The sequence below is a fragment of the Scyliorhinus canicula genome, chromosome 11 (assembly GCF_902713615.1).
Source record: "Scyliorhinus canicula chromosome 11, sScyCan1.1, whole genome shotgun sequence".
NCBI lineage: Eukaryota > Metazoa > Chordata > Chondrichthyes > Carcharhiniformes > Scyliorhinidae > Scyliorhinus > Scyliorhinus canicula.
Window position 1 is genome coordinate 89,072,312 of NC_052156.1, and position 25,377 is coordinate 89,097,688.

The 25,377-nt window shown below is 48.1% G+C and overlaps 1 protein-coding gene across 1 annotated transcript in view; it reads left to right on the forward strand.

Moving 5' to 3' along the window:
• Nucleotides 1-25,377, forward strand: part of rrp9 (ribosomal RNA processing 9, U3 small nucleolar RNA binding protein) — a gene marked incomplete at its 5' end in the record, with an annotated part of 58,254 nt that overhangs the window by 11,321 nt on the left and 21,556 nt on the right. The window contains 4 exons of the mRNA XM_038812193.1: nucleotides 146-261; nucleotides 1,500-1,592; nucleotides 15,793-15,893; nucleotides 18,007-18,141. Coding sequence (XP_038668121.1) covers nucleotides 146-261; nucleotides 1,500-1,592; nucleotides 15,793-15,893; nucleotides 18,007-18,141 — 445 coding nt within the window. The remainder of the gene's footprint in view (nucleotides 1-145; nucleotides 262-1,499; nucleotides 1,593-15,792; nucleotides 15,894-18,006; nucleotides 18,142-25,377) is intronic.

The window sequence follows — 25,377 nt, forward strand, 5'->3', positions numbered from 1 at the left end:
CCGCCTGAGTGTAGGCAGCTGATCCTGGGCTGCTGAGGGAATGCTGGTAGGCTGTGATCTAACCGCAGTTACACCTGAGTTTTGTTGCTGCTTGTACCCAGATTTTCTGTGTTGAAAGGGCGGTGCTTCTCACCCATGTTTCTAGGGGACCTTAACTGTGGGAAAAAGATTCACACGATCCACGGAGGGCGCAAGGGCACAGAAGATTGGCACGTGGGGCCCATCCTCTCCATGGCAATCTCATCAGATGGCAAGTACCTGGTGAGTGGCTCATTCTCTTGTACCAGCTGAGTTAGGATTTTGTTAAAGTACTCTTTCTGAGACAACAACACAAAATGCTGGACAATCTCAACATGTCTGATAGCATCTGTAGTGAGAGAACGGAGCTAACGTTTCTAGTCTGGGTGACTCTTTGTCATCCTCAGTAATTTGCTTTTATTCTCTTTCTGCGAGATTGGTGCACTAGCTGAATGCATTTGAAATTTCAAGCAGCAGCATCAAAAAGTATTTGTATTTCTGTAGCGCCTTTCATGATCTTGGCACATCTCAGAGCATTTTTTCGGCAATTATCTACCTTTTCAACTGTAGTCGCTGTTGTGATGTAGGAAACACACAGGCAATTTATGCCGAGATTAGTCCCAGAAGCAAATAGAAAGATAATTTATCTACAGTTGGATGAGGGATCATTGCTGTGAGGACACCGGAGAGAATGCTACTCTTCGGAATAGTGGCAAATAATTTTGATGTGCACTCGAGGACGGACAGGTTTAACATCTTCTCTGAAAGGTGGCGCCTCCAATAGTGCAGCATTGCGTCACTACTGCACGAGTATGTCAGCCTGAGTGTGTGCTCAAGTTTTTGGCATGGAATTTGCAACCCGCAACCATATCTACCACTGAACCATGGGAGACATCCCCTATCAGGTACAGCACAGGCTAGACGAGCTACGTGAAGCAGCTTCTGCTGTGTTTTAACAGCATTTTCAAGCCCTAATTGATGAGAGTGTCCCCTACTACACAAGTATGATTTGCTGTGACCCGCACCCATCACCCTGGGGTAATTTGAAGTAGCCTATTCAATGCAAAGTTCTTATCCACTAAAATTGATTTGAGATGGGTTCATTCACTTCTTCAATGGAAATGAAATGTCAGTACCTGGACATTGTTGATGTGGAAGCCACCATTGAGTTATACAACCAGAGTGCGTATGATTTGTCTGGTTCCCACTGTAACAAGGATAGGTGATGTGGCGGGGTCCGAGATAGAGTGCTCTTTCCAAGATGGGGTTGGCGCAGACTCAGGAGGACCGAATGGCCTCCTTCTGCACTGTAGGGATTCAATGGATTCTTACTGGGTGCAGATGCGCACACCTTGCCAGTTCTATGATGGGGTTTAAAGCGTGTGATAATGTTTGTGACTGGAACCTGGTAGGTAGTGCAGATGTGACAATATAGTGTGGGTGGTCTCTGGAGTGCCAGATCTAACTACCTTTCCCCATAGGCTACCGGAGACAAAAACAAGCTGATCTTGATCTGGGATCCTGACACGTGCCAACATCTTCACACATTCAAAGGACATAAAGATGCAGTATCGGTGAGTGAGCTTGGGCAGGGGAGGGGTACGGTCGGGAGAGGATTACTTTTTTTGTGCAAGTAACGGAACCTTTCAAGGAGTTACATAGCACGGGGGCGATCCTCTGCTCATTCCTTTTAGCCCTACAGGTTTTTCCACTTCAGTTATTTATCCAATTTCCTTGAAAAGGATTTTTTAGTCTCTTTCCATCACCCTTTCAAGGAAAGCTTTCCAAATCACAACAACTCTCTGTGTTTTATTTAAAAAAAGCTAATTCCTTGTCTCACTGCTGTTTCCCTTGTTATCATCATCTATCTGTGTCCTCTGGTTAATGAATCCCCTGACATGAGACACTGTTTCTCTGATCAAAATTCTTCATGGTTTCACATACCTCAAATTCCCTCCTAAACCTCTCTGCTGTCAGGACAGTTCTAGCTTCTACGGCCTCTCCATAAAACTAAGCTCCTTCATTCCTGGTACTGTTCTAATAAATCTCTTCTGAAGTCTGTCCAGTTAGTGTTATGCCCGGAATTTTCCAGAGGGACGTGAACTAGTATTTTCAAATGTTTAACGTAGCTTCCTCGCTTTTGAATTCTATGCCTGTTTATCAGTCTAAGAATCCCTGCGTCTATTTGCCATTCTTCTCTACTTGGCCTGACCCCTCCTCCAGAGGTCCCCAACATGACAGGTGTCAGTCTTCAGCCAATTTGATTCACTCTACCTGATATCAGGAAACTGTCATATGTAAACATGCAACCAATGAACACTCAGAATAGGACCCAACAGATGGGCAGTCAGGACACTCAGAGATGGCATCACCACAAGGGGACATGACATAAACACTATAAAAGGGATGAGGCACTCGCACCCTGCCTTTTTCCACGACAGACATCTAGAGAGTAAGACAGGGTTGATCAGCAGCATCACACCCCAGCACGTGGCTTAGAGTAAGCTGGTACAGTTAGACTAAGTTATTACAGTTAGATTAGCAGAGAGTCGAACTCATTTGAGAACTGTGATAATAGTTCAATAAACACGTTGAACTCATTTCAGAGTCTGGAGCATCCTTTAGTTAAGTCTGCATCAAGTAGCAGCCTGTGTTATCCGAAACAGCACGATACCAGGAGTGACTGTTCAATCTATTTAGTTCAACTCTGCAAGATCCGGGACAACCAGCTACTGAATACAGGCACAATGGACATGATTCAGGCTCCTCATCAGCGTAGAACCATCGGCAATCTTAGTGCCAACTGGCGATCATTCAAGCAGAAATTTCAACTATGCGTGGAAGCATCTGATCTCAATGGCGCGGCCGATGCTCGGAAGATAGCTCTTCTCCTCACCACTGCGGGTGACCATGCGATAGAGATCTTCAACTCTTTTCACTTTTCCGAAGGGCAGGACAAAACGAAGTATCAAACCATCCTGGACAAATTCGACAGCCACTGCGAGGTGGACACCAACAAAATCTTCGAGCGCTACATTTTCAAGCAGAGGATGCAAGGTAAAGACAAATCCTTCAACTCCTATCTAACTAACCTTAGACTGCTAGCGCAGTCCTGCAACTTCGGTGATATCACTGACTCCATGATTAGAGACCAAATTGTTTTTGGAGTCCACTCTGATCCTCTGCAAGAGCAATTGTTGAAAATAAAGCACATGACCCTGCCAGTCACGATTGAAACGTGTACTGTGCATGAGCACTCTAAAAATCGCTATTCACAGTACAAAACGGCAGAAAGTGAAAAACAAGCCTCCCACAAGGTGGAGAGTGTTCAGGCCATCTCCCGGATGCAGCGCCTCCACATTGACGAAAGCGGCCATTTCGCGCGCTTTTCCCGGGGCCCGACGCATGTGAAATGCGATCGGGAGCACGAAGCTGCTGAAAACCGCACTGAGCGTCATGACGCCGATGTCAGGACGTGTGCGAACTGCGGCACAGCCCATTTTTAAAAAAACTGCCCTGCAAGAGGCAAACTCTGTTTAAACAGTGGGAAACCAAACCACTCTGCAGCCCTGTGCAGATCTGCACCACCAGTCAGGAGCCAGCACACCCAATTCCAAAAGCGGCACATCAGGGGCGAAATTCTCCGTCCCCCAGCAGGGTCGGAGAATCGCCTGAGGGCGCATAAAATCCCGCCCCTGCTGTGGCAGAGATTCTCCGCCACCCGGGAAGTGGGAAGTGGCGGCGGCGGAATCTCGCCACTCCGATCGGAGAGGCCCCTGCGGTGATTCTCTGGCCCGGATGGGCCGAAGTCCCACCGCTGGGAGGCCTCTCCCGCCGCCGAGGTTTAAACCACCTCTGGAACGGCGGGCTCAGCGACGCGAGCAGGCCCTGGGGGGGCCCCCACGGTGGCCTGGCCCGCGATCAGGGCCCCCCCGCTCAGACTCCGGGCCAGTGCCCTGGCTGCACTATTTTCCTCCGCGCCCGCCATGGCGAAGCGGAAGAGAACCCCACATCGCGCATGCGCTGGCAGTGACGTCAGCTGCCACTGATGTCACTGCCGGCGCATGCGCCGACCGGCGAAAGCCCTGCCCCACTGCCGGGGGCGCCGGTTTTTTGCGCCGGTCTTCTGGTGGCAACCGCTCCAGCGTGGAGCTGGCCCCCAAAGGTGGGGAGCACAGAATTCCCCACCTTTGGGGAGGCGCGACCCCTGAGTGGTTGGCGCCACTCCCCTACTCCGGGACCCTCCGTCACGCCGGGTAGGGGAGAATGCCGCCCCAGAAGTGTGCATGGAATGCATGACTCTGATCCAGGCAGTGTGACGGATGCAGGTGATGAATACCTGAACTGCACTTACAGAATGGGCGTTCTTACTAAGTGCGAATAAGCTACACTGGACACATCGCGAGTCCAATCAATCCTGGCTGTGGATTCCGAGGACGAATGGCATGCAGTGATGAAGGTCAACCACTGCCCCATCCAGTTCAAACTGGACACGGGTGCCTCCGCCAACCTGATTTTGAAGGTGAACTTCAAGAGAATCGAGAAGCCCCCCACAATCCTTCCAGCTGCCTGCAAACTCCTGGACTACAGTAGAAACACAATCAAGGCACTGGGGTCCTGCCATCTGCAGGTGTCCAGCCGACACACACAAGCAAGCTTACACTTCGAGATTGTTAAACCAGACAGGGCGTCCCTGCTAGGTGTGCACGCCTGCAAGCAACTGAACCTCATTCAAAGGGTCTACACCACGACGCCGTCCCATTCGGATCTTCAGGCCAGCATCGACGACATCCTAACCCAGTATCCAGATGTATTTAGTGGGATGGGCACGCTGTCGTACGAGTACAAGATTCTACTGTGACCTGATGTTAAGCCAGTGGTCCACGCACCACGCCATGTCCCTGCTTCACTGAGCGAGTGCCTGAAGGCAGAGCTCACGAGTCTACAACAAAAAGGCATCATCTCCAAGGTCACTGAACCAGCTACTGGATCAGCTTGATGGTGTGCGTAAAGAAGCCTTCAGGGGACCTACGCATCTGCATTGACCCCAAGGATTTAAACAAAAACATTATGCGGGAACATTACCCCATCCCGAAGAGGGGAGAAGTCACGAGTGAGATGGCACACGCGCACTTCTTCACAAAATTGGACGCATCCCAAGGATTTTGGCAAATCCAACTTGAAGAATCCAGCAGAAGGCTCTGCACCTTCACGCCTTTTGGCAGATTATGCTACAACCGAATGCCATTTGGCATCATCTCGGCATCAGAGATTTTCCATCGCATCAGGGAACAGATGATGGAGGAAATAGAAGGGTTCACGTCTACGTTGACGATATCATAATCTGGTCCACAATCCCAGAGGAACACGTGTCGCGACTCAAAGTATTCCGAAGCATAGATGAACATAGCCTCAAGCTAAACAGGTCCAAGTGCTGTTTTGGGACATCTGCGCTGAAGTTCCTGGGCGATCAGATTTTGCAACACGGTGTGCGCCCGGACACGAGACAAAATTAAAGCCATCGAGGCAATGAAAGTCCCCGAGGACAAGAAGGCAGTACTGCGCTTCCTGGGAATGGTCAATTTCCTTGGCAAGTTCATGCCGATTTTGGCCACACACACCTACGCAACCTGGTGGAAAAAATCAACCGCCTTTGAGTGGCAGGCGGAGCACCGCACAGAGTGGCTGGAGCTGAAAGCCAAGCTCAGCACTGCACCCGTCCTTGCATTCTTTGACCCAGACCGAGAGACTAAGATATCCACAGATGCGAGTTAGGATGGCATTGGGGCGGTGTTGCTTCAAAGAGACAACACGTCATCCTGGGTACCAGTAGCATACGCGTCACGGGCAATGACACCCACTGAGACCAGATATCCGCCGATTGAGGAGGGGTGTTTTGGTTTTCTCACCGGCATCCTCAAATTTCATGATTATGTCTACGGCTTGCCAACATTTATTGTTGAGGCGGATTATAGGCCTCTTGTGCACATCATCCAATAGGACCTGAACGACGTGACTCCTTGTTTGTAGAGAATTCTGCTCAAACGCTGAAGGTATGATTTCAATTTGGTGTATACTCCTGGCAAGGAGCTCATCATCGCCGTGCATTGTCCCACTCGCTCAACTCATCCAGTGAACCACTGGAGATCATCCAGCACATTGAATTACAGGTACAACTGTGTGCAAGCACTCTCCTGGCAACAGATGAGAAGATCGTTCTCATCCGAGAAGAGACGGCCAAAGACTCCCTGTTGCAGCGAGTCATCCACAACCTCAGCAATAGCTGGCAGAAAGGGCAATGCCCTCAATTCTACAACGTCAAGGACAACCTCACGCTGATCGGCATCCTGCTCAAGCTGGACAGGATAGTCATCCTGCTACGTCTTGATTCATGAGGGACACCTGGACGTAGAAAAGTGCGGACGCAGGGACCGGCAAAGGTGTCTACTGGCCCGGCATCAACCAGGACATCATGGACATGGTCCTGAACTGCAAAACCTGTCACAGGTTCCAACCAGCGCAGAGCAAGGAAACGCTCCAACCAAATGAGCTAAAGACGTCTCCGTGGTCCACGGGTGGCATTGACCTATTCTAATCGAATGGTCGCGACTATATCTTAATCATCAATTACCTTTCGAATTCACACCCTGCCTCTTTCCACAGACAGACATCTAGAGAGTTAGACAGGGTTGATCAGCAGCATCACACCCAGCACGTGGCTTAGAGCAACCTGGTACAGTTAAACTGTGTTACTAAAGTTAGATTAGCAGAGAGTCGAACTCATTTGAGAACTGTGTTAGTAGTTCAATAAACACGTTGAACTCATTTCAGAGTCTGGAGCATCCTTTAGTTAAGACTGCATCAGGTAGCAGCCTGTGTTATCCGAAGCAGCGCAACACAACAGAAAACAGCTAAGGCACTGGATACTGCAAAGGCTATGGGCCCTGACAATATCCCAGCAGTAGTAATAAAGACTTATGCTCCAGAACTTTCCACACCCCTAGCCAAGTTGTTCCAGTACTGCTGCAACACTGGCACCTACCTGGCAATGTAGAAAATTGCCCAGCGAAGTCCTGTACACAAGAAACAGGGCAAATCCAACCCAACCAATTATCGCCCTATCCGTTTACTCTCAATCATCAGTAAATTGATGTGGAGGTGCCGGCGTTGGACTGGGTGAACACAGTGAAGTGTTGGCTAGTGTAGACTTGAGAGATGAACAGACACTTCCAACACTGATGAAGGTTCAACTCAATTTTATTAACTACTTCTAACTAACTAACACATGATGACTGTGTGTCTAAATGATGCTAACTTAAACTAGAGACGTAAGCCTTGTCCGAACCAGTTGATTCTCTCAGCACGTGGTGTGAGTCTGCGCTGGGCTGGATGAGTTCTTGTTACACTGAGGGGCAGCACCCAGAATGAGCGGGAACCGTGGTGCCCTCTGCCTTTATAGTGTGTGTATTCTAACTGGTGATTGGCTGCGGTGTTTGTACATGTTGATTGGTCCCAGTGTGTGTCTGCACCATGATATACTGGTGTATATTATGACACACAGCACCAGGTTAATGTCCAGTAGGTTTGTTTCGAATGACTAGCTTTCGGAGCGCAGCTCCTTCCTCCAGTGAACCAGTATCAGTAAATTGATGGAAGGGATCATCAACAGTGCTATCAAGCAGCACTAAGTTTGTGTTCCGCCAGGGTTACTCAGCTCCTTGCCTTATTACAGCCTTGGTTCAAGCATGGACAAAAGAGCTGAATGCCAGAGGTGAGCTGAGAGTGACTGCACTTGGCACATCATGTGATCGAGTGTAGCATCAAGGACCCCTAGCTAAACTGGAGTCAGTGGGAATCGGTGAAAACTTTCCACTGGTTGGAACCATACCTTGCACAAAGGAAGATGGTTGTGGTGGTTGGAGATCAGTCATCTCAGTCCCGGGACATCACTGCATGAGTTCCTCAGGGTAGTGCCCTCGGCCCAAACACCTTCAGCTTCTTCATCAGTGACCATCCTTCTTTCATAAGATTAGAAGTGGGTATATTTAGTTTGTGCAGGGGGTGGGGATTGAAAGCACTAGCAACAGCGCCGCTCCCGATAGCCCCGGGGCAATACTCAGGGAGTCCGGTAGTAATAGCTTCATTGAGAATTTGGAGCAAGTTTCACCAACACTTCGGGTTGGGGGCAGGGTCAAGGGAAGTGCCGATTCGGGGGAACCACAGATTTGAGCCAGGGAAGTGGGATGGAAATTTTCGGAAATGGGAGTAGAATGGGATTAAGGCACTAAAAGATTTGTTTCTTAGCGGTCAGTTTGCAGAATTGAAGGAGCTGGAAGCGAAGTATGGGCTGGAGCAGGGGGAAATGTTTAGATGCATGCAGGTTCGAGATTTTGCCAGAAAGAAGATACAGAGCTTCCCGGTGGAGCCAGCCTCCACATTGCTGGATGAGGTGCTGACGACGGGGGACTGGAGAAGGGGGTAGTGTCAGCGGAGCTATTTTGGAAGAGGAGAAGGCACCACGGGAAGGGATCAAAGCTAAGTGAGAGGAAGAGTTTGGAGACGATATAGAGGAGGGGGTCTGGAGTGAGGTACTCCGGAGAGTGAGTGCCTCCACCTCATGCACGGGTTTGGGACTGATACAGCTGAAGGTAGTATACAGACTACATCTCATGAGGGCGAGGATGAGCCGATTCTTTGAAGGAGTAGAAGATGTGTGTCAACGTTGGGGGGGCCCCAGGCCCCAATCAGATTCATATGTTTTGTTCCTGTCCAAAGCTAGAGGATTACTGGAGGTTTTTGGGGTAATTTCTAAAGTGCTGCACATGAAACTGGACCCGGACCCCCGGGAGGCCATATTCAGGGTGTCGGACCAGCCAGGGTTAGAAACGGCTGCGGAGACAGATGTTGCAGCCTTCGCATCGTTGATTGCCGGAAGGTGGATCCTGAAGGGTTGGAGAGCAACCTCTCCACCCTGTGCCCTGGCGTGGTGGGGGGACCTGTTGGAATTCTTGACTCTTGAGAAGGTTAAGTTTGAACTGAGGGGAAGGATGGAGGGGTTCTACAATTCATGGGCATTATTCATCATGCACTTTCAAGAACTGGATAACATCGAACATTAGTAGGGGCGGGTGGGTGGGAGGGTTGGGGGGGGGGGGGGGTGATGGCAGGGTGTGTTGTAATGGGTGACATAGAACATAGAACAGTACAGCACAGAACAGGCCCTTCGGCCCTCTATGTTGTGCCGAGCAATGATCACCCTACTCAAACCCACGTATCCACCCTATACCAGCAACCCAACAACTCCTCTCCCCCCTTAACCTTACTATTAGGACACTACGGGCAATTTAGCATGGCCAATCCACCTAACCCTCACATCTTTGGACTGTGGGAGGAAACCGGAGCACCCGGACGAAACCCACGCACACACGGGGAGGACGTGCAGACTCCGCACAGACAGTGACCCAGCCGGGAATCGAACCTGGGACCCTGGAGCTGTGAAGCATTTATGCTAACCACCATGCTACCGTGCTGCCCTTAGGGATCACCCGTGACTGTGGGTGATCCCTAATTCCTTTTTGTCATTTGTTTGTGTGAACATGCGGGCTAATGTTTGGGATTTGGTGGGAGGATGCGATCGTTGATATGGGCATTAACATGTTTGTTACTGATTATTCTTTATTGTTGGTGGGTGTAAATTTGGGAGAAAATGCGAAAAAGGAGGAGAATAAAAAATATTTTTAGAAAAACAAGTGGGTATATTTGCTGATGACTGCCAAATGTTTAGCACCATTTGCGAATTCTCAGATAATGAAGCAGTCCATGTCCAAATGCAGCATGATCTGGACAATATCCAGGCTTGGGCTGACAAGTTACCATTTGCGCCATATAAGTGCCAGGCAATGACCATCTGCAACGAGACAGAATCTAACCATCTCCCTCTGACATTCAATGAATTACTGAATCCCCCGCTGTCAATATCCCAGGGGTTGCCATTAACCAGAAACTGAACTGGACCAACCACATTAATACAGTAGTCCCCCGTTATACCGCGCTCCGCAATACCGCGGTTCGCGATATACCGCGGGGGGGCTTATGGACCCCAACTGTCAATTGTGTCAATTTCAGCGGCCGGCTCACTTTGATCCGGAGAGGGAAGCTGCTCTCACTGAAACAATCAGCCGGCCGCTGAAATTGACACTGCCGGCTGCTCTCTCCCTCCAATCCAACTTTTAAGTTTTAATGTTTCTGATTGGAGGGAGAGAGCAGCCGGCAGTGTCAATTTCAGCGGCCGGCTGATTGTTTCAGTGAGAGAGCAGCTTCCCTCTCCGGTTCAAAGTGAGCCGGCCGCTGAAATTGACACTGCCGGCTGATTGGAGGGAGAGAGCAGAGAACACAGGAGGAGGTCATACGGGCCTCTGCAAGACCAGCATGGTCTCACATCGCCCCTCCCCTCTGTAGCTGGGGTTCAGGCTGTGGCTGCTGGGGTACAGGCCGTGGCTGCTGGGCTTCAGGCTGTGGCTGCTGGGGTACTGTGGCTGCTGAGGTACAGGCTGTGGCTGCTGGGGTACAGGCTGTGGCTGCTGGGGTACTGATTGGAGGGAGAGATCAGCCGGCAGTGTCAATTTCAGCGGCCGGCTGATTGTTTCAGTGAGAGAGCAGCTTCCCTCTCCGGATCAAAGTGAGCCGGCCGCTGAAATTGACACTGTTTTAATTAGATCCACGATGGGGGTTTTAAATTTATTTAAAAATCTATGCTAGCGCTTCCCATTGTGAGTCTACGGGGGTCTGACCTCTTCCCCCCGCCCCCCCGTAGACTCACAAGGGGAAGCGCTAGCATAGATTTTAAAATAAATTTAAAACCCCCATCGTGGATATCCGCGGCTCGGATGCAACGCGGGTGGCTGTCTTGGACCCCAACACCCGCGTTATAAAGGGGGACTACTGTACTGTGGCTCCAAGAACAGGTCACAGACTAGGAATCCTGTGATGGGTAATCTGCCTCATGACTCCAAGGCACAAGTCAGGAGTGTAATGGAATGCTCTACACTTTCCTGGATGAGTGCAGCTCCAACAACACTCAAGAAGCCCAACACTATCCAGGACAAAACAACCGCTTGATTGCTTCCCCCAACAATTCCATCCCTCCACCACCGGCAAACAATGGCAGCTGTGTGTAACATCCACAAGACGTCCGTAGGAAGTCACCAAGGCTCCTTAGACAGCCTCTTCCAAAACCCATGACCACTACCATAGGAAAGGACAAGAGCAGCACATACCTGGGAACCCCACCACCTGGAGGTTCCGCTCCAAATCATTCACCATCCTGACTTGGAAATATATCGCCGATCCTTCACTGTTGCTGGGTCAAAATCCTGGAACTCGCTCCCTAACAGCACTGTGGGTGTACCTACCTCGGATTCACCACCTTCTCGAGGGAAATTAGGGATAGGCAATAAATGCTGACCAAGCCAGCAGCACCCGGCAATGAATTATTTTTAAAAACAATCAAATTAGGATTCGGCCATTCAGCCCCTCTGGTCTGCTCTGTAATTAAATAAGATCATGGCTGATCTGATTGTTGCCTCAACTACATTCTGCTTACCTCTGATAACCTTTGACTCTCTTGTTAGTTAAGAGTTCATCTATCTCATTGACCTAGTCTTCACCGCTCTCTGAGAAAGAGAGTTCCAAAATTCATGACCCACAAAGAGAATCTCAGCCTTAAATTGGAGACTCCTTTTTTGTGGGGAAATATTTTTATTCCGGCTTTTGGTATTTTAAACACCCAACATAGCAAAGATAAAACACCATAAAGCCCCAACACTCCTCCCCCTTAACAGCTGACAGTAACCAGCTCCTTGAAATGTAACACAAACCCCATCTCCTGTGGTACCCCTCACTCACCTGCCTCAAAGCAAATTTCATCTTTTCCAGATACAAAAGCTCCATAAGATCCCCCAGCTGCACCGAAGCACAGGGTGGAGAAGCTGACCTCTGCCCCAACAGGACCCGCATGCGAGCAATCAGCGAGGTGAAGGCTAAAACATTGCTCCTGCTCCCGTCTTCAGCTCCGGCAAGTCCGACACCCCAAATATGGCCCCCAGGGGACTGGGCTCCAAATCCACATGCAAGATCGCCGACATGATGCTGAAGAAATTGGAGAAAGTTTCTCCAACTTCGGGCAGGACTAAAATATATGCACTAGATTGCCTGGGGCCCTCCCACACTGCTCACAAGTAGGGCAGCGCGGTAGTACAGTGGTTAGCACAGTTGCCTCACAGCTCCAGGATCCCAGGTTCGATTCCCCGCTGGGTCGCTGTCTGTGCGGAGTCTGCACCTTCTCCCCGTATCTGCATGGGTTTCCCCCGGGTGCTCCGGTTTCCCCCCTCAGTCCAAAGATGTGCAGGTTAGGTGGATTGGCCATGAGAAATTGCTCTGTGTGACCAAAAAAAAATGTTAGGTGGGGTTACAGGGATAGGTTGGAAGTGTGGACTTAAATGGGGTCGGTGCAGACTTGGATGGGCCGCATGGCCTCCTTCTGCACTGTAAATTCTATGATCCTCCACGGTTTTAAACAACCGGCTCGTCCTTGACTTTGTGAGGTGCGCTCCTTGTACTACCTTTAGCTGTATCAACCCCAGCCTCGCCCCCTCTGTAGCACCTCGCACCACTACCCCTCCTGCAGTGCCATCCTCACTTGACTCCCTCCAGAGATACCCTATCCTCCTCCAAAATCCTCCCATAGATTGCCGAGATGTCCCCCCCCCCCCACCCCCTGCAAAAACCGGATAAGTGGAAAAAATATTTTTTGTGAAATCCCACACTTGCATATACCTAAAAACCTAACCCACATGATCCCAAACTTCTCCTCCAAACTCGCAAACCGCCCTTCTAGAAATAGGCCCCATGTTTGTCGCCCTTTCTGAAGCACCATCCTCCTAATCCTTGCCAGCTTACCTGCCCACACAAACAATGAAATCAACCGTCCCATTAAAAACTATTTTCAGCAACAAGACCAGTACGCACTGAAATAAAAATAAAAAGCACAGCAAAATGTTCATCTTAATCGCCTGCACCGAGACTGCCAACGATAGGGGAAAGCTGTCCCATCTCAGCAAATTCACCTTGACCTCGTAAAGGCCATGAGGCTCGTAAAATTTAACTTATGGAGCTGGGCCCAATCCAGATCCACCTATACCTAAAGTGGGTAGTTGCCACCCAGGGCCACCACCACCTCCGGCTCCCTCCCTTCTGCCGGAGCGCACCACATTCAACAGATGGTGTACATTGAGCGACAACTCTCTGCCCTTTACAAGCCCTGTCTGATCTTCCCCAATCACCTTCAGGAGGCGCCTGCACCTTTAGCAAAATTCTTGACATCCATATTCAGCAGAGATATAAGCCTATACGACTCACTCCATCGGGGCCTCATCCTTTTTTTGCAGCATTGAAATGGATGCCTGTCCCATCATCTCTCGCAGCGCCCCCTTAGCCACCGTACCCTCAAACATCTCCACCAACAGCGGCGCCAGCTTATCCAAAACTTTTTATATAACTCCACCGGGAAACCATCTGGCCCCAGTGCCTTACCCGTCTGCATCCTCCCTACGACCACCCGCACCTCTTCCAACCCTGCTCTCTCTTCCTTTAAGACACTCCAACCGCCCCAAAAACTCCCTCATGTCTGACGTCACCAGAAGATCCGGAGTAGGATCCTCCATATACTTTCCATCGACCCCAAAATTTCCTCAAGCCGCTGCCGCTCCTCTCTTGCCGCCCTGTCCACCTGAGCCTTAAACAAGATGATCTCACTCTTACTACCACCTTCAACACTTCCACACCACTGACGGCGAATCCTTCGCATTCCTATTGAACCCCACATAATCCTCAATTACCTTTCCTATCTTTGCTTAAAATATTGGGGTCGTCTCCCCCCCCACACACACACACACAGGAGGGTCAGTGAACGTAGCTCGGGCCTATCCACCTTTGGAATCAGCACTGTATTCAAGTCCCCCCTTCCCAGTATTAATTGGTGCGTATCCACATTTTGTCTGGCAGCCAACATCTTCATAATTTCGTTATCCCAATTCGGGGCATACACGCTAACCAGCACCACCAATCTCCCCTCTAAACTCACATTACCATAACACATCCCCCTGGTCAGCAACCACCTTCTCCATCTGAAACTTCACTCTTGTACCCACCAATATCGCTAACCTACAGGCCTGAGTAGAACACCTGACTCGCCCAGCTCTTCCGAAGCCTCACCTGGTCATTCACCCTCAGATGGGTCTGATGCAACAGCACCACGTTGGCTTCAAGCTCTTCAAATATGAGAAAACTCTTGCATGCTTTACCACCCCCAAGAATCCTCGCATGATCCACGTTACCAAATGGATTGGGGGGTCTCTCACCACCCCCCACTCCCGCTACTCCTGGCCCCACCCAGCCGACGGAACCCAGCCATGCCCCTGGCCACCATCAGCTGTATACTAACTTCTTGTGACTCATATACCAGGATACCTTGATCTCTCTGCACCACAAGTTCTGCAATCTCTCTCCATTTAAATACTTTACTGTTTTTCTATTCTTCCTGCCAAAGTGGACAAAATTCTTATACTTGAAAGTCTCTTTGGTCTTGATATTAAATGTGTCATTTAGTTTATAGTGCCTCATTCATCCTACCAAAACACTTTCTATGAAATTACATTTGCCACAAGTCTGCGCACTTCAACAGTCAGAATCTGTCCTCTTGAAATTTCTTACTATTGTTCTCATTGTTTACTACATTGCTGAGTTCCATTTCATCTGCACATTTTAAAATGATGCCCTGTCTGCCCAAGTTTGAATACAAAGAGGGACTTGTTGCAGCAATACTCCAGGTTAAAACCCTGGGTAATTATGGGGAAAGGAAACACTTGTGTCCAGTTTCGTTCCCGGTTCTTCCTCATGATTCTGAATCGAAGAGCAGGCGGGTTGTTGGGTGGCGAGACTGTGAAGTTGGCAGCCCTGATCAGGAGAGCAATTTGTTTAATAAGGGTGGGAGCTCTCTGGGCTGCTGAGCATTGAAATGGAAATCTCTCCATGTACATTTTGAGTCCTGAAGTGGTGTTCAGATGCCCTCTGGTGGCAGAGAACAATAATAACTTCACAGGAACTGTACAGAAAGAGAACCAGAGATGTCTCTTGGCCCTGTGGTTTGTCTGTGTTTTCTTTTGGTGCAAGTTCTGGTCGTTGAGGCACTCGCACTGATGCTGCGTTCTCTTGTGATTTTTGACCCTGCACGTTACCGTGCGTGCAACATTGTCCCAATAAACAAACTGACGCACCTGCATTGTAAATGGCAGCCCAGGCATGGGAGAAGCTGTGAGCTGGAAGGATATTCAGTGACACTGCCATGGTGGTGTGGGTGGGTTTTTGGGGTGAGAGGCAGAATGATCAGAGAGGATCAAAAGTAGACCAAAACACGTGAACCCATCTGCTTGCGTGAGGATTGTCTCTAATATGTAAGATATTAAGGGAGACATATTGAGGGACGGAGACGATATGAGAAACTACACTGAGTACTTTAGACTTTAAAAGGGGGGAAGGGAGAGGAGAACACATTGCAATTTTTATCACAAATGGCCTTCAGAAAAAGTTTCAAACCTGTGTTTTTTTGTTAATAAAGCAGAAGGAGCCCCTCATTGGTAAAAGTTGTTTCCCGCCTGTAGCTGCTTGTACTATCAACTCATCATGAGGCTTCTTTTAAATACTCTGTCCTTCCCTCAGGGCCTGTCCTTTCGGAAAAGCACACATCAGTTATTCAGTGCCTCACATGACCGCTCAGTGAAGGTATGGAATGTCGACCAGAACGCCTACGTTGAAACTTTGTGAGTATTGCAGCCTTAGTGTGGCAGCCACGGCTTAACATGCAGTGATTTATCATCAGGCTGCGATTGTTAGATGAAAGATCTGATCGACAGCTGAGACATCAGTTCAACCTATTACTTTATTAGTTACAAAATCCGTGCAAGCTTTATTAGACACAACATTAATAGAGTTAATAAGAGTTCATCAGACTTATTCTACAAGTCATCTTCTCGTATGAGGCACCCAACTGGGTTTGGGTACTTGCCCCAAAGTGACATTTTCCAGGAGCTTTTTACCCCCTTTTTTATACCCATTTCTTTGCTTGAGACTTCTACAAATTCACTTCATTGCAAATCTCCACTTGTGGAGTTTGGGTAAAGGTTAAACTTGCTGGACACTTTATGACCCATGGGTTGTTAGACAGATTGCTGAGCATAAACAATTCTCGAGCTCTGACCTCCCCAATATCCTGGTCAGGGTCAGATATATTTCATTATCGTGTCTCTGCTGCAGTACCTTCCTGCTTAATAGGAGAATAAAAAACTTCTATTTGTTAGTTTTATGGTATTTGTATCCTGTGTCAATAATTTTAGAAAGACCCATTTCATCTGCTCATTCTTACACTCTTAACTTTCAGTAAAAGAAAATACGCAAGTGCAAATATATGTACTGTACCAGGGATACAGGGTGCTGGGGTCACCAAAGCTTTAAGTTCAGTTTTTTTTTCTCTTGCTCACAGGCAGTTCTGAGGAGGGCAACTGACTGTCCCAGTCCAGACGCCCGCACAGTGGTTAGCACTGCTGCTCACAGCACCAGAGACCCGGGTTCAATTTTGGCCATGGGAGATTGTGTGTGGAGTTAATACTCTCTCCCCGCGTCTGCGTGGGTTTCCCCTGGTGCTCCAGTTTCCTCCCACAGTCCAAAGATGTGCAAGTTAGGTAGATTGTCATGATCAACTCACGGGGGTCACAAGGATAGGGCGGGGCAATGGGCATAGGTAGAGTGCTCTTTCAGAGGGTTGGTGTAGTCGTGATGGGCTGAATGGCCTCCTGCACTATGGACTGTCCCTGACTTCCCTATTCCCAGCCCAAGTGTAGTTGTTTGAATGTTGTGACTTTATTTTGTGGATCATTCAACCTATGAACCAATATTGGGCATTGCTCCTGGTGGAGGGGCCCTCTGCTGGCTAGGTCCCAATACCTTCCGGAGCTAACGCCATTTATCTTGCAGGCCGCTAACAGTAAAGTAAAAACACCATAAATTAGCTCGAGTGAAACACTGCATGAATCCAAAGTTTTGGAAAAGAGTTTAGAGTAGGATGTGGTCTGACAAGTCTTGATTTAAACGCACAGAGAATGCAGGAAGAAGGAATTCCTGTAAAGAAAGAGAGATTAGTGCCTTTTATAATCTCTAGATATTCCAAAACCCTTTGCAGACAATTAAGTACTTTTTTGAAATGTTATCATTGTTGCAAAGCAGGAAATATGGCAGAGAATAGGCTCACAACAGCTCCCACAAACAGAAATGGAACAGCAGACCAGATACTCTGTTTTCAGTCGGGACAAGTATTGGCCGGGCCTTGAGAACTTTCCGGCTCCTGGCTCTTCAAATAGCACCTTGGTCTTTCATTCTGTTCACCTGAGAAGTCAAACAGAGCCTTGATTTAGCCTCACAATCAGAAGGTGGCACCTCTTAGAATGTAGCACTCCCAGCATCCGCCTTAATTTTGTGTGTGTCACTAGGGTGTCTTTGAATCCACAACCTTCTGATTTGGGTGAATTGGCTGGTTTTCATTGAACATAGAAAATACAGCACAGAACAGGCCCTTCGGCCCACGATGTTGTACCGAACATTTGTCCTAGATTAAGAACAAATTAATTTACACCCCAGCATTCCACCGTAATCCATGTACCTATCCAATAGCCGCTTGAAGGTCCTTAATGTTTCCGACTCAACTACTTCCACAGGCAGTGCATTCTATGCCCCCACTACTCTCTGGGTAAAGAACCTACCTCTGACATCCCCCCCCTATATCTTCCACCATTCACCTTAAATTTATGTCCCTGGTGAAGCTCAGTGGAGCGAATTGGTGCTTTGTGCTGTCCTCTATTTCCTTTTCTCCAATTTAAACAGGTTCGGTCACCAAGATGCCATCACAGGACTGGACAGCCTTAGTCGAGAACGCTGTGTCACAGCTGGAGGGAGAGACCGGACAGTTCGTGTTTGGAAGATTGTTGAAGAAGCACAGCTTGTATTTCATGGTCACGAGTGAGTAATGATGTTGCGCAAACAGTAATGTGTAAGTTGTGAGCTTGCATGTGCATCCATTACACACACAGCACATTGCTTTCAAATCTTCTTCCACAAACAAGCTGGAGACCGGCTGCCGCATGGCACCGAGAATGTGGTTATTTGTCCCAACACCTCACTAATATCACTCTGCTACTCCTGTATTGTAAAGAAGGGCACTGTGATAAAAAGACATCTCACTTCTGTGCAAGAATCAGTCAGTCGATAGATTTCAGATGTAGCTGCGTACAGCAGGATTCGATAAATCTGCAAAGTTTTATTCCAGTGCTAACTTTCAGTTCCATTTTGATTATTATCTTGCTTTCTGGTTCGTATTCCCTTATCTTCCACTCTCACATTTACAAGTGGCTGTCTTTCACTTTTGCTCTCGATACAGAATGTTCATCAGTTTCACACTTGCTGGCTCCCTGAGCACTCTGGTATAATGTGAAAATTCTCTACTTTGCACCTGTCATTTAAAGATTAACACTGCATTCGCCATCCGCTGACAGCTCCCATCTTGCGGGTTGATAAATAGACATATCAATTCTGCCTCCCTGACCCATGCCAATGCTGCCATTTTCCAATTGCCCTGTTATCTGTGAAAAGTTCACGGTCAGAAAAACAGTTACCAAATTGTGAGCTTCAAACAACTCAATTGTGTCTCCTTTTCTGTCCAGCAAATGCAGCAATTTAGTGGTATTTGATAGTCTAAACACTGCGGTTTCATCGGAACCTGGATTATTATCTGAAAAGGAAGAATGTGCAGAGTTAAGAGAAGTCAGGGAATGGCACCAGGTGATTTGCTCTTTTGGTGAGCCAGCACAGACTTGATGGACTGAGTGGCCTCCAACTATTTTGATTGAACCAAATAAACTAAATTCAATAAACTGAGGGACAAATTAAAAGGGACAGCCCCTTAAAGTAAGGCTGAAACTTAAAACAACGATCTCAATGTGATTAAAAGGGTCAGTAAAGCACCCCTCAGCAGGAATGGAAGGCGCATGTGGCCTCCATTCTGTTATCTTTTAGTGGCTTTATTTGAATGCATGTGCTCCGTGGGGGGGGTCACTGATACAATACTGAGCACTGACTGTCTGAATTAACATCAACATATACAATCAACCTGAGGATGCTTCACTATCTACGGTCTGTGTTAATTCAGCCCTGCTTTTGAGTACTGTAACCATGCCGACTCCATGCCGCCAATCTTGTCCTCAACACTTGGTTTTCTTCTTTCAGCTTCCTTGACTGACTCCTGGCAGACATTGAATTTTCCTGTACAAGGTTCATGTCAGTGAATCGGTGCCAGGTTGCTGCTTAACTCTCATGGGCATCATAGCCAAGTCAGATCCTGCCTTCTGTTAATATGCTATTTCTGCCTTGCCTCTCTCTTCCCCCCAGGGGTTTTCAGAGAAGTGAACAGGATCACTGTTCAGGGTGTTACTCCATATACCAAAGTATGTGGAGATGCTTTGTTTAAACGCCACTTCTGACAGCGGCATGATGCTGGAGGTATAAAGCTGTAACAGGCTTTTGGTGCTGAATGGGTTAACCATATCCACGGTTTTGTTGAAAATCTTTCGATCATTAATGCCAGTGAAGGAGAGACATTGAGGAGATGCCCAAGGATGAAGGTGCTGGCATTTATACTGTGAAACCTATTCTCACCTCTGATTGAGTTGATTATCATTTTGACTTATTTCTCCTATGTTTCACAGAAAAAGAATTTTCTCGGCTCGCTCAACCCCTTTCCTTTCCCTGTATCCAAGTTTGATCCTGATTAGCCTTTCTTAAAACACTGCATTCCAATGAGCTGTACAGATTAAAGTGAGGAGCGTGACAGGTTTTCCAGATGTGTCCTGTTAATGTGTCTTTTGCGTCTATGGTGCAGATGACATGTGACTTGTCTCCTCCATTAGCCACTATTGATACTCTAAACACACCCCTGCTCTCATCCTGAGGGTCTTGTCAACTCTTGAAGATATCACACTTTGACTGCAGTTGAGATCAGACTTCAGTTATGAAGGTGTAGAGGAGTGGGAACACTAATCCCTGAACTTAGCTTTTCATTGACCTCTAGCTGAAAACCGAGAAGCTCTCCATCTGAACATAATGAAGAAATAGTATCCAAGCTATTCGGCACAACATCGTGGGCCGAAGGGCCTGTTCAGTGCTGTATTTTTCTATGTTCTATGTTTAAGCGATTCACTCCTGGTACAGACTGGAATGCTATTATCAAGTGAATTTTGCAGCTAAAGGAAACCAGGGAATCTAACCTTAAACAGCAACAAAGCAGGAATCGCTGTTGGAAAGGGGAAGAGTCTGGCAGCCGGAGCCTCAAATTGTGGCTCACTTCTTCTAAACAGCTGCAGCTGTTTTCTCTGTTATCTCCTGAGTTTTGAAATTGCTTCCAATTGATTGGTTTGGAACATGGGAACTGAGAGACAAAATAAGAACAAGGTCCATCGAGTTCACCCTCTACTATCCCGGTAGGTGCATGTTCCAGTGAGGATGGAGCTGTTGGCTAATTGCAATCAATTACTCTGCAGTTCATCCAGAAATGACATATGGGGAACGTCTGTAGTGGAAAACTTTGAAAAATCTTTTCCTCTCTAGCCCTACTTCACTTAAAAATATTTAACGTTCAAATTATATACTGCATCCCAATATAGTATTTCCTGCAAGAGATGTCTCTAATGTACATTTGAATAAGGGGTAAAATTTTAGAGGTGCAGGAGCAGAGGGAGCTGGGTGTATATGTACATCTTTTTTTTCAGAAAATATTTTATTGAAGTATTTAAAATTTTCACAGTTTAACACATATATATTTATATATATATATTTTAAAAAAGAACCCAAAAAAACACAATGTCCCCAACTGCCCGTGCCCTATTTCCTAGCTACCCGTATACTGAGTTCACTGTCCTTATTTAACACTGCCATGCCTCCTATTTTCATCTCTCTCTCTCTCTCTCTCTCTCTCTCTCTCTCTCTCTCTCTCTCTCTCTCTCTCCTCTCCCCCCCCACCCCCCCTCTTTGAAGAAGTCGATGAACGATTGCCATCTCTGGGCGAACCCCTGAGTTAATCCTCTAAAGGCAAACTTGATTTTTTTTCCAGGCTGTGAAACCCTGCCATATTGCTGACCCACACCCCTGACTTCGGGGGCTCCGAGTCCCTCCATCCCAGCAAAATCTGTCTCCAGGCCACCAGGAAGGAGAAGGCCAGGACATCGACCTCCCTCTCCTCATCCCCCTCCCCTTGGCCCCCGGATCATCCAATACCCCAAATAGTGCCAGTCTGGACTCTGGGTTACCCTCCCTTCCAGGTCTTCTGACATGACGTCTGCAAATCCCTGCCAGAATCCCCTCAACTTCGGACATGACCAGAACATATGCACATGGTTAGCCGGACTACCCCCACACCGTCCACACATATCCTCCACCTCCTCAAAGAACCTGGTCTTCCGGGCTACCTTCATGTGAGCCCTGTGGACCACTTTGAAATGGATCAGGCTAAGTCTGGCACAGGACGAAGATGAATTAACTCTCTTCAAGGCTTTTTCCCACTTTTCCATTTCCAGCTTTCCACCCAGCTCCTCTTCCCACTTCCGCTTCACCTCCCTGATCGGGGCTCCTTCCCACTCCATGAACTCCTTGTATATCTCCGAAGTCCCCTCTTCTCCAATCCCAGTTTTTGACATCACCTTATCCTGTAGCCCCCTCAGGGGGAGGCGAGGGAAGTTTGGAACCTGCCTTCGGACAAAGTCCCGGACCTGAAGATATCGAAACCCATTCCCACCCGGTAACTCAACTCCTCCTTTAGTGCCTCTAAGGTTGGAAAGCCCTCCTGGATCAATAAGTTCCCAAATCTCTCTATCCCTGCTTGCTGCCATCTCCTGAAGCCCCATCCAGCCTCCTGGGATAAACTGGTGATTGTTACAGATCGGAGACCACATTGAAGCCCCTTCTAATCCCATGTGCTGCCTCCATTCCCCCCACACACTTAGGGCTGCCACCACCACAGGGCTTTAAGAGTACGGAGCCGGCGAAAACGGCAGGGGCGCTGTTAGTAAAGTCTCCAAATTCGTGCCATTACAGGATGCCGCTTCCACTCGCTCCCAGGCCGACCCCTCCCCCACTACCCACTTCCTGACCATCGATATGTTGGCTGCCAAATGATAATTAATAACGGCCAGGCCCCCCTCTCCGCGGCCCCGCACCAGACGTGCCCACTTTACTCGCTGGGTTTTCCCCGCCCATTCAAAACCTGTAATCACCACATTTATTTTTCCAAAGAAAGCCTTTGGGACAAAAATCAGAAGGCATTGATAAAAGAAAAGTAGTCTTGGGAGGACGGTCATCTTCACCATCTGGTGGTTAGCACAACCGCCTCACGGCGCTGAGGTCCCAGGTTCGATCCCGGCTCTGGGTCACTGTCCGTGTGGAGTTTACACATTCTCCCCGTGTCTGCGTGGGTTTCGCCCCCACAACCCAAAAATGTGCAGAGTAGGTGGATTGGCCACGCTAAATTGCCCCTTAATTGGAAAAAATAATTGGGTAATCTAAATTTAAAAAAAAAAAAAAAAAATCTTCACCATCTGGACCCTTCCCACTAGCGTCAGCGGGAGCGTGATCCATCTGTGGAAATCCCTTTTCATTTGGTCTACTGCTTTGCCCAGATTTAACTTGTGGAGCTGCCCCCACTCTTTAGCTACTTGAATCCCTAAATATCTGAAACTCCCCGCCACCACTTTAAAAGGTAACTCCCTCAGTCCCCTTTCCTGTCCCCTTGCCTGGATCACAAACATCTTGCTCTGTCCCATATTCAGCTTGTAGCCTGAAAATCGCCCAAATTCTCCCAGTACCGCCATAATTTCGGTCATTCCCCCCCACCGGGTCTGTAACATAAAGCAGTAAGTCACCCGCATAGAGAGAAACCCTGTGCTCCAAACCCCCCCTCACTATTCCCTGCCACGCATGCGATGCTCTAAGGGCCATTGCTAAAGGCTCTATGTAATGGGGAGAGCGGGCATCCCTGCCTTATCCCTATCCCGAGATTAAAATATTCTGACCGGGTTCGGTTGGTTCTCACATTTGCCACAGGGGGCTGATGCAACAGTCGGACCCAGTCCACAAATCCCTGCCCGAACCCAAACCTGCCTAAAATATCCCATAGGTACTTCCACTCCAACCGGTCGAAAGCCTTCTCCGCGTCCATGGCTACTACCACCTCAGCCTTGCGCCCTTCAGCCTGCATTATAACATTGAGAAGCCGCCTAATATTAGACGTCAGGTGCCTGTCCTTCACAAACCCCGTCTGATCCTCACCTATTACCTCTAAGTCACAATCCTCTATTCTGGTGGCCAAGATCTTTGCCAGTAATTTAGCATCCACATTCAAAAGGGAAATTGGTCTGTACGATCCACAGCTCTCCGGGTCCTTGTCTCGCTTCAGGATGAGAGAGAGTCATGCCTGTGATAGCGTTGGTGGAAGCATTCCTAACTCCTTGGATTCATTGAAAGTCTTGACTAACAGCAGTCCCACCTTGACTAACAGCGGTCCCACTAGCCCCGAAAACGTTTTGTAACAATTCCACTGGGAATCCGTCAGGTCCTGGGGCCTTACCCATTTGCATTGCCCCCAATCCGTCTATCACTTCACCCTGCCCAATTGGGCCCCCCAAGACTTCCACCAGCTCCTCATCTATCTTCGGGAACTCTAGTCTCTCCAGGAATTGGTTCATTTAAACAGCTATAAAATTCACAGAACACGTCATTAACTGCCCCCGGGTCCCTCACTACTTTCTCCCTCACATCCTTAATTTTCCCTATCTCTCTTGCCGCCTCCTACTTCCTTAACTGTTACGCCAACAACCTACTAGCTTCCTCCCCATGTTTGTACACTGCCCCTCTTACCCTCCTCAGCTGTCCCTCCGCCTTGCCTGTGGAAAGGAGCCCAAAATCCATTTGAAGTCTCTGACGCTCCTTATTCGGGGACTCCTAACCACACACAAGATTTCTCCTACTAGCCTGACGAGCTCCGCCCGTTTAGCCTTCTCCCTATGGGCCCGAATCGAAATATATTCCCCTCTGATGACCGCTTTCAATGCCTCCCACAACACCCCAGCTGCGGTCTCTCTCGTGTCGTTGGTGTTTATATACCCCCGAATGGCCTCCCTTACTCGTTCACATATCTATTGTCTGCTAACAACCCTGCATCTAGCCTCCACTGGGCGCTGAGAGTTTCCCGTGTTCACCTGTAGGTCTAGCCAATGTGGTGCATGGCCCGATACTATGATTGTTGAATACTCTGTGTCCACTATCCCCGCTAATAATGTTTTATCCAATATAAACAAATCGATCCTGGAGTACACTTTATGAACATGGGAGTAGAATGAATATTCCTTAATCCTTAGCTTCTCAAATCGCCACGGATCAGCACCTCCCATGTGCTCCAAGAACCCGCGCAGCTTTTTTGCCATTGCTGACACTTTCCCCGACCTAGAACTCGACCCGTCCATCCTAGGATGCTGGATCTTTTACAGCCCAGCTCTTAACATAAATTTTCAGAACAATAGAACCGAGTGCACCCTCCACTTAAGGCCCAAACTCAATGGCTTCCCCTCCCCCTTTACAACATCGTATTAATCCCATCACCTTCAAACAGAGCCCCAAATAATAGAAGTGTAAACAAACAGGGTAAATGGAGAGACAGAAAAAATTAAACATGTAAAACTCGAACAGATGTCTCCCTCCTAGACCATCTTAATTTGAAAACTCTTCTCCCTCTCCCCCTCCATTCTTTTTTTTCCTTTATTATTATTTTCCCTTTTTAACTTTTTTTTATACCAATACAAACAAAAAGGAAAAAACTGTACCTTAGTACATACACTGAAAGGTCAAAGTTAGGTAACTCAAAAAGAAAAAAAAACCCCCCTCCCCCTTCTCTTCCCAGTCATTACATCTCAAGTTACAGTGCAGCACAGAACTTTTTGATGTAAATCGCTACCGACCAGTTTTCTCTTTCTATTAAGTCCTTATGGGTCCCCCAGGTAGTTGTCTTTCATAAAGCCCGCTACTTCTTCCGGCGAGCCATAAAACAGTTCCCGTTCCTCACAGGTTACCCAAAGATGGGCCGGATAGAGAAGTCCAAATTTTATTCCCTTCACATACAGCGCTGCTTTAACCTTATTGAAACTCGCCCTCCTCTTA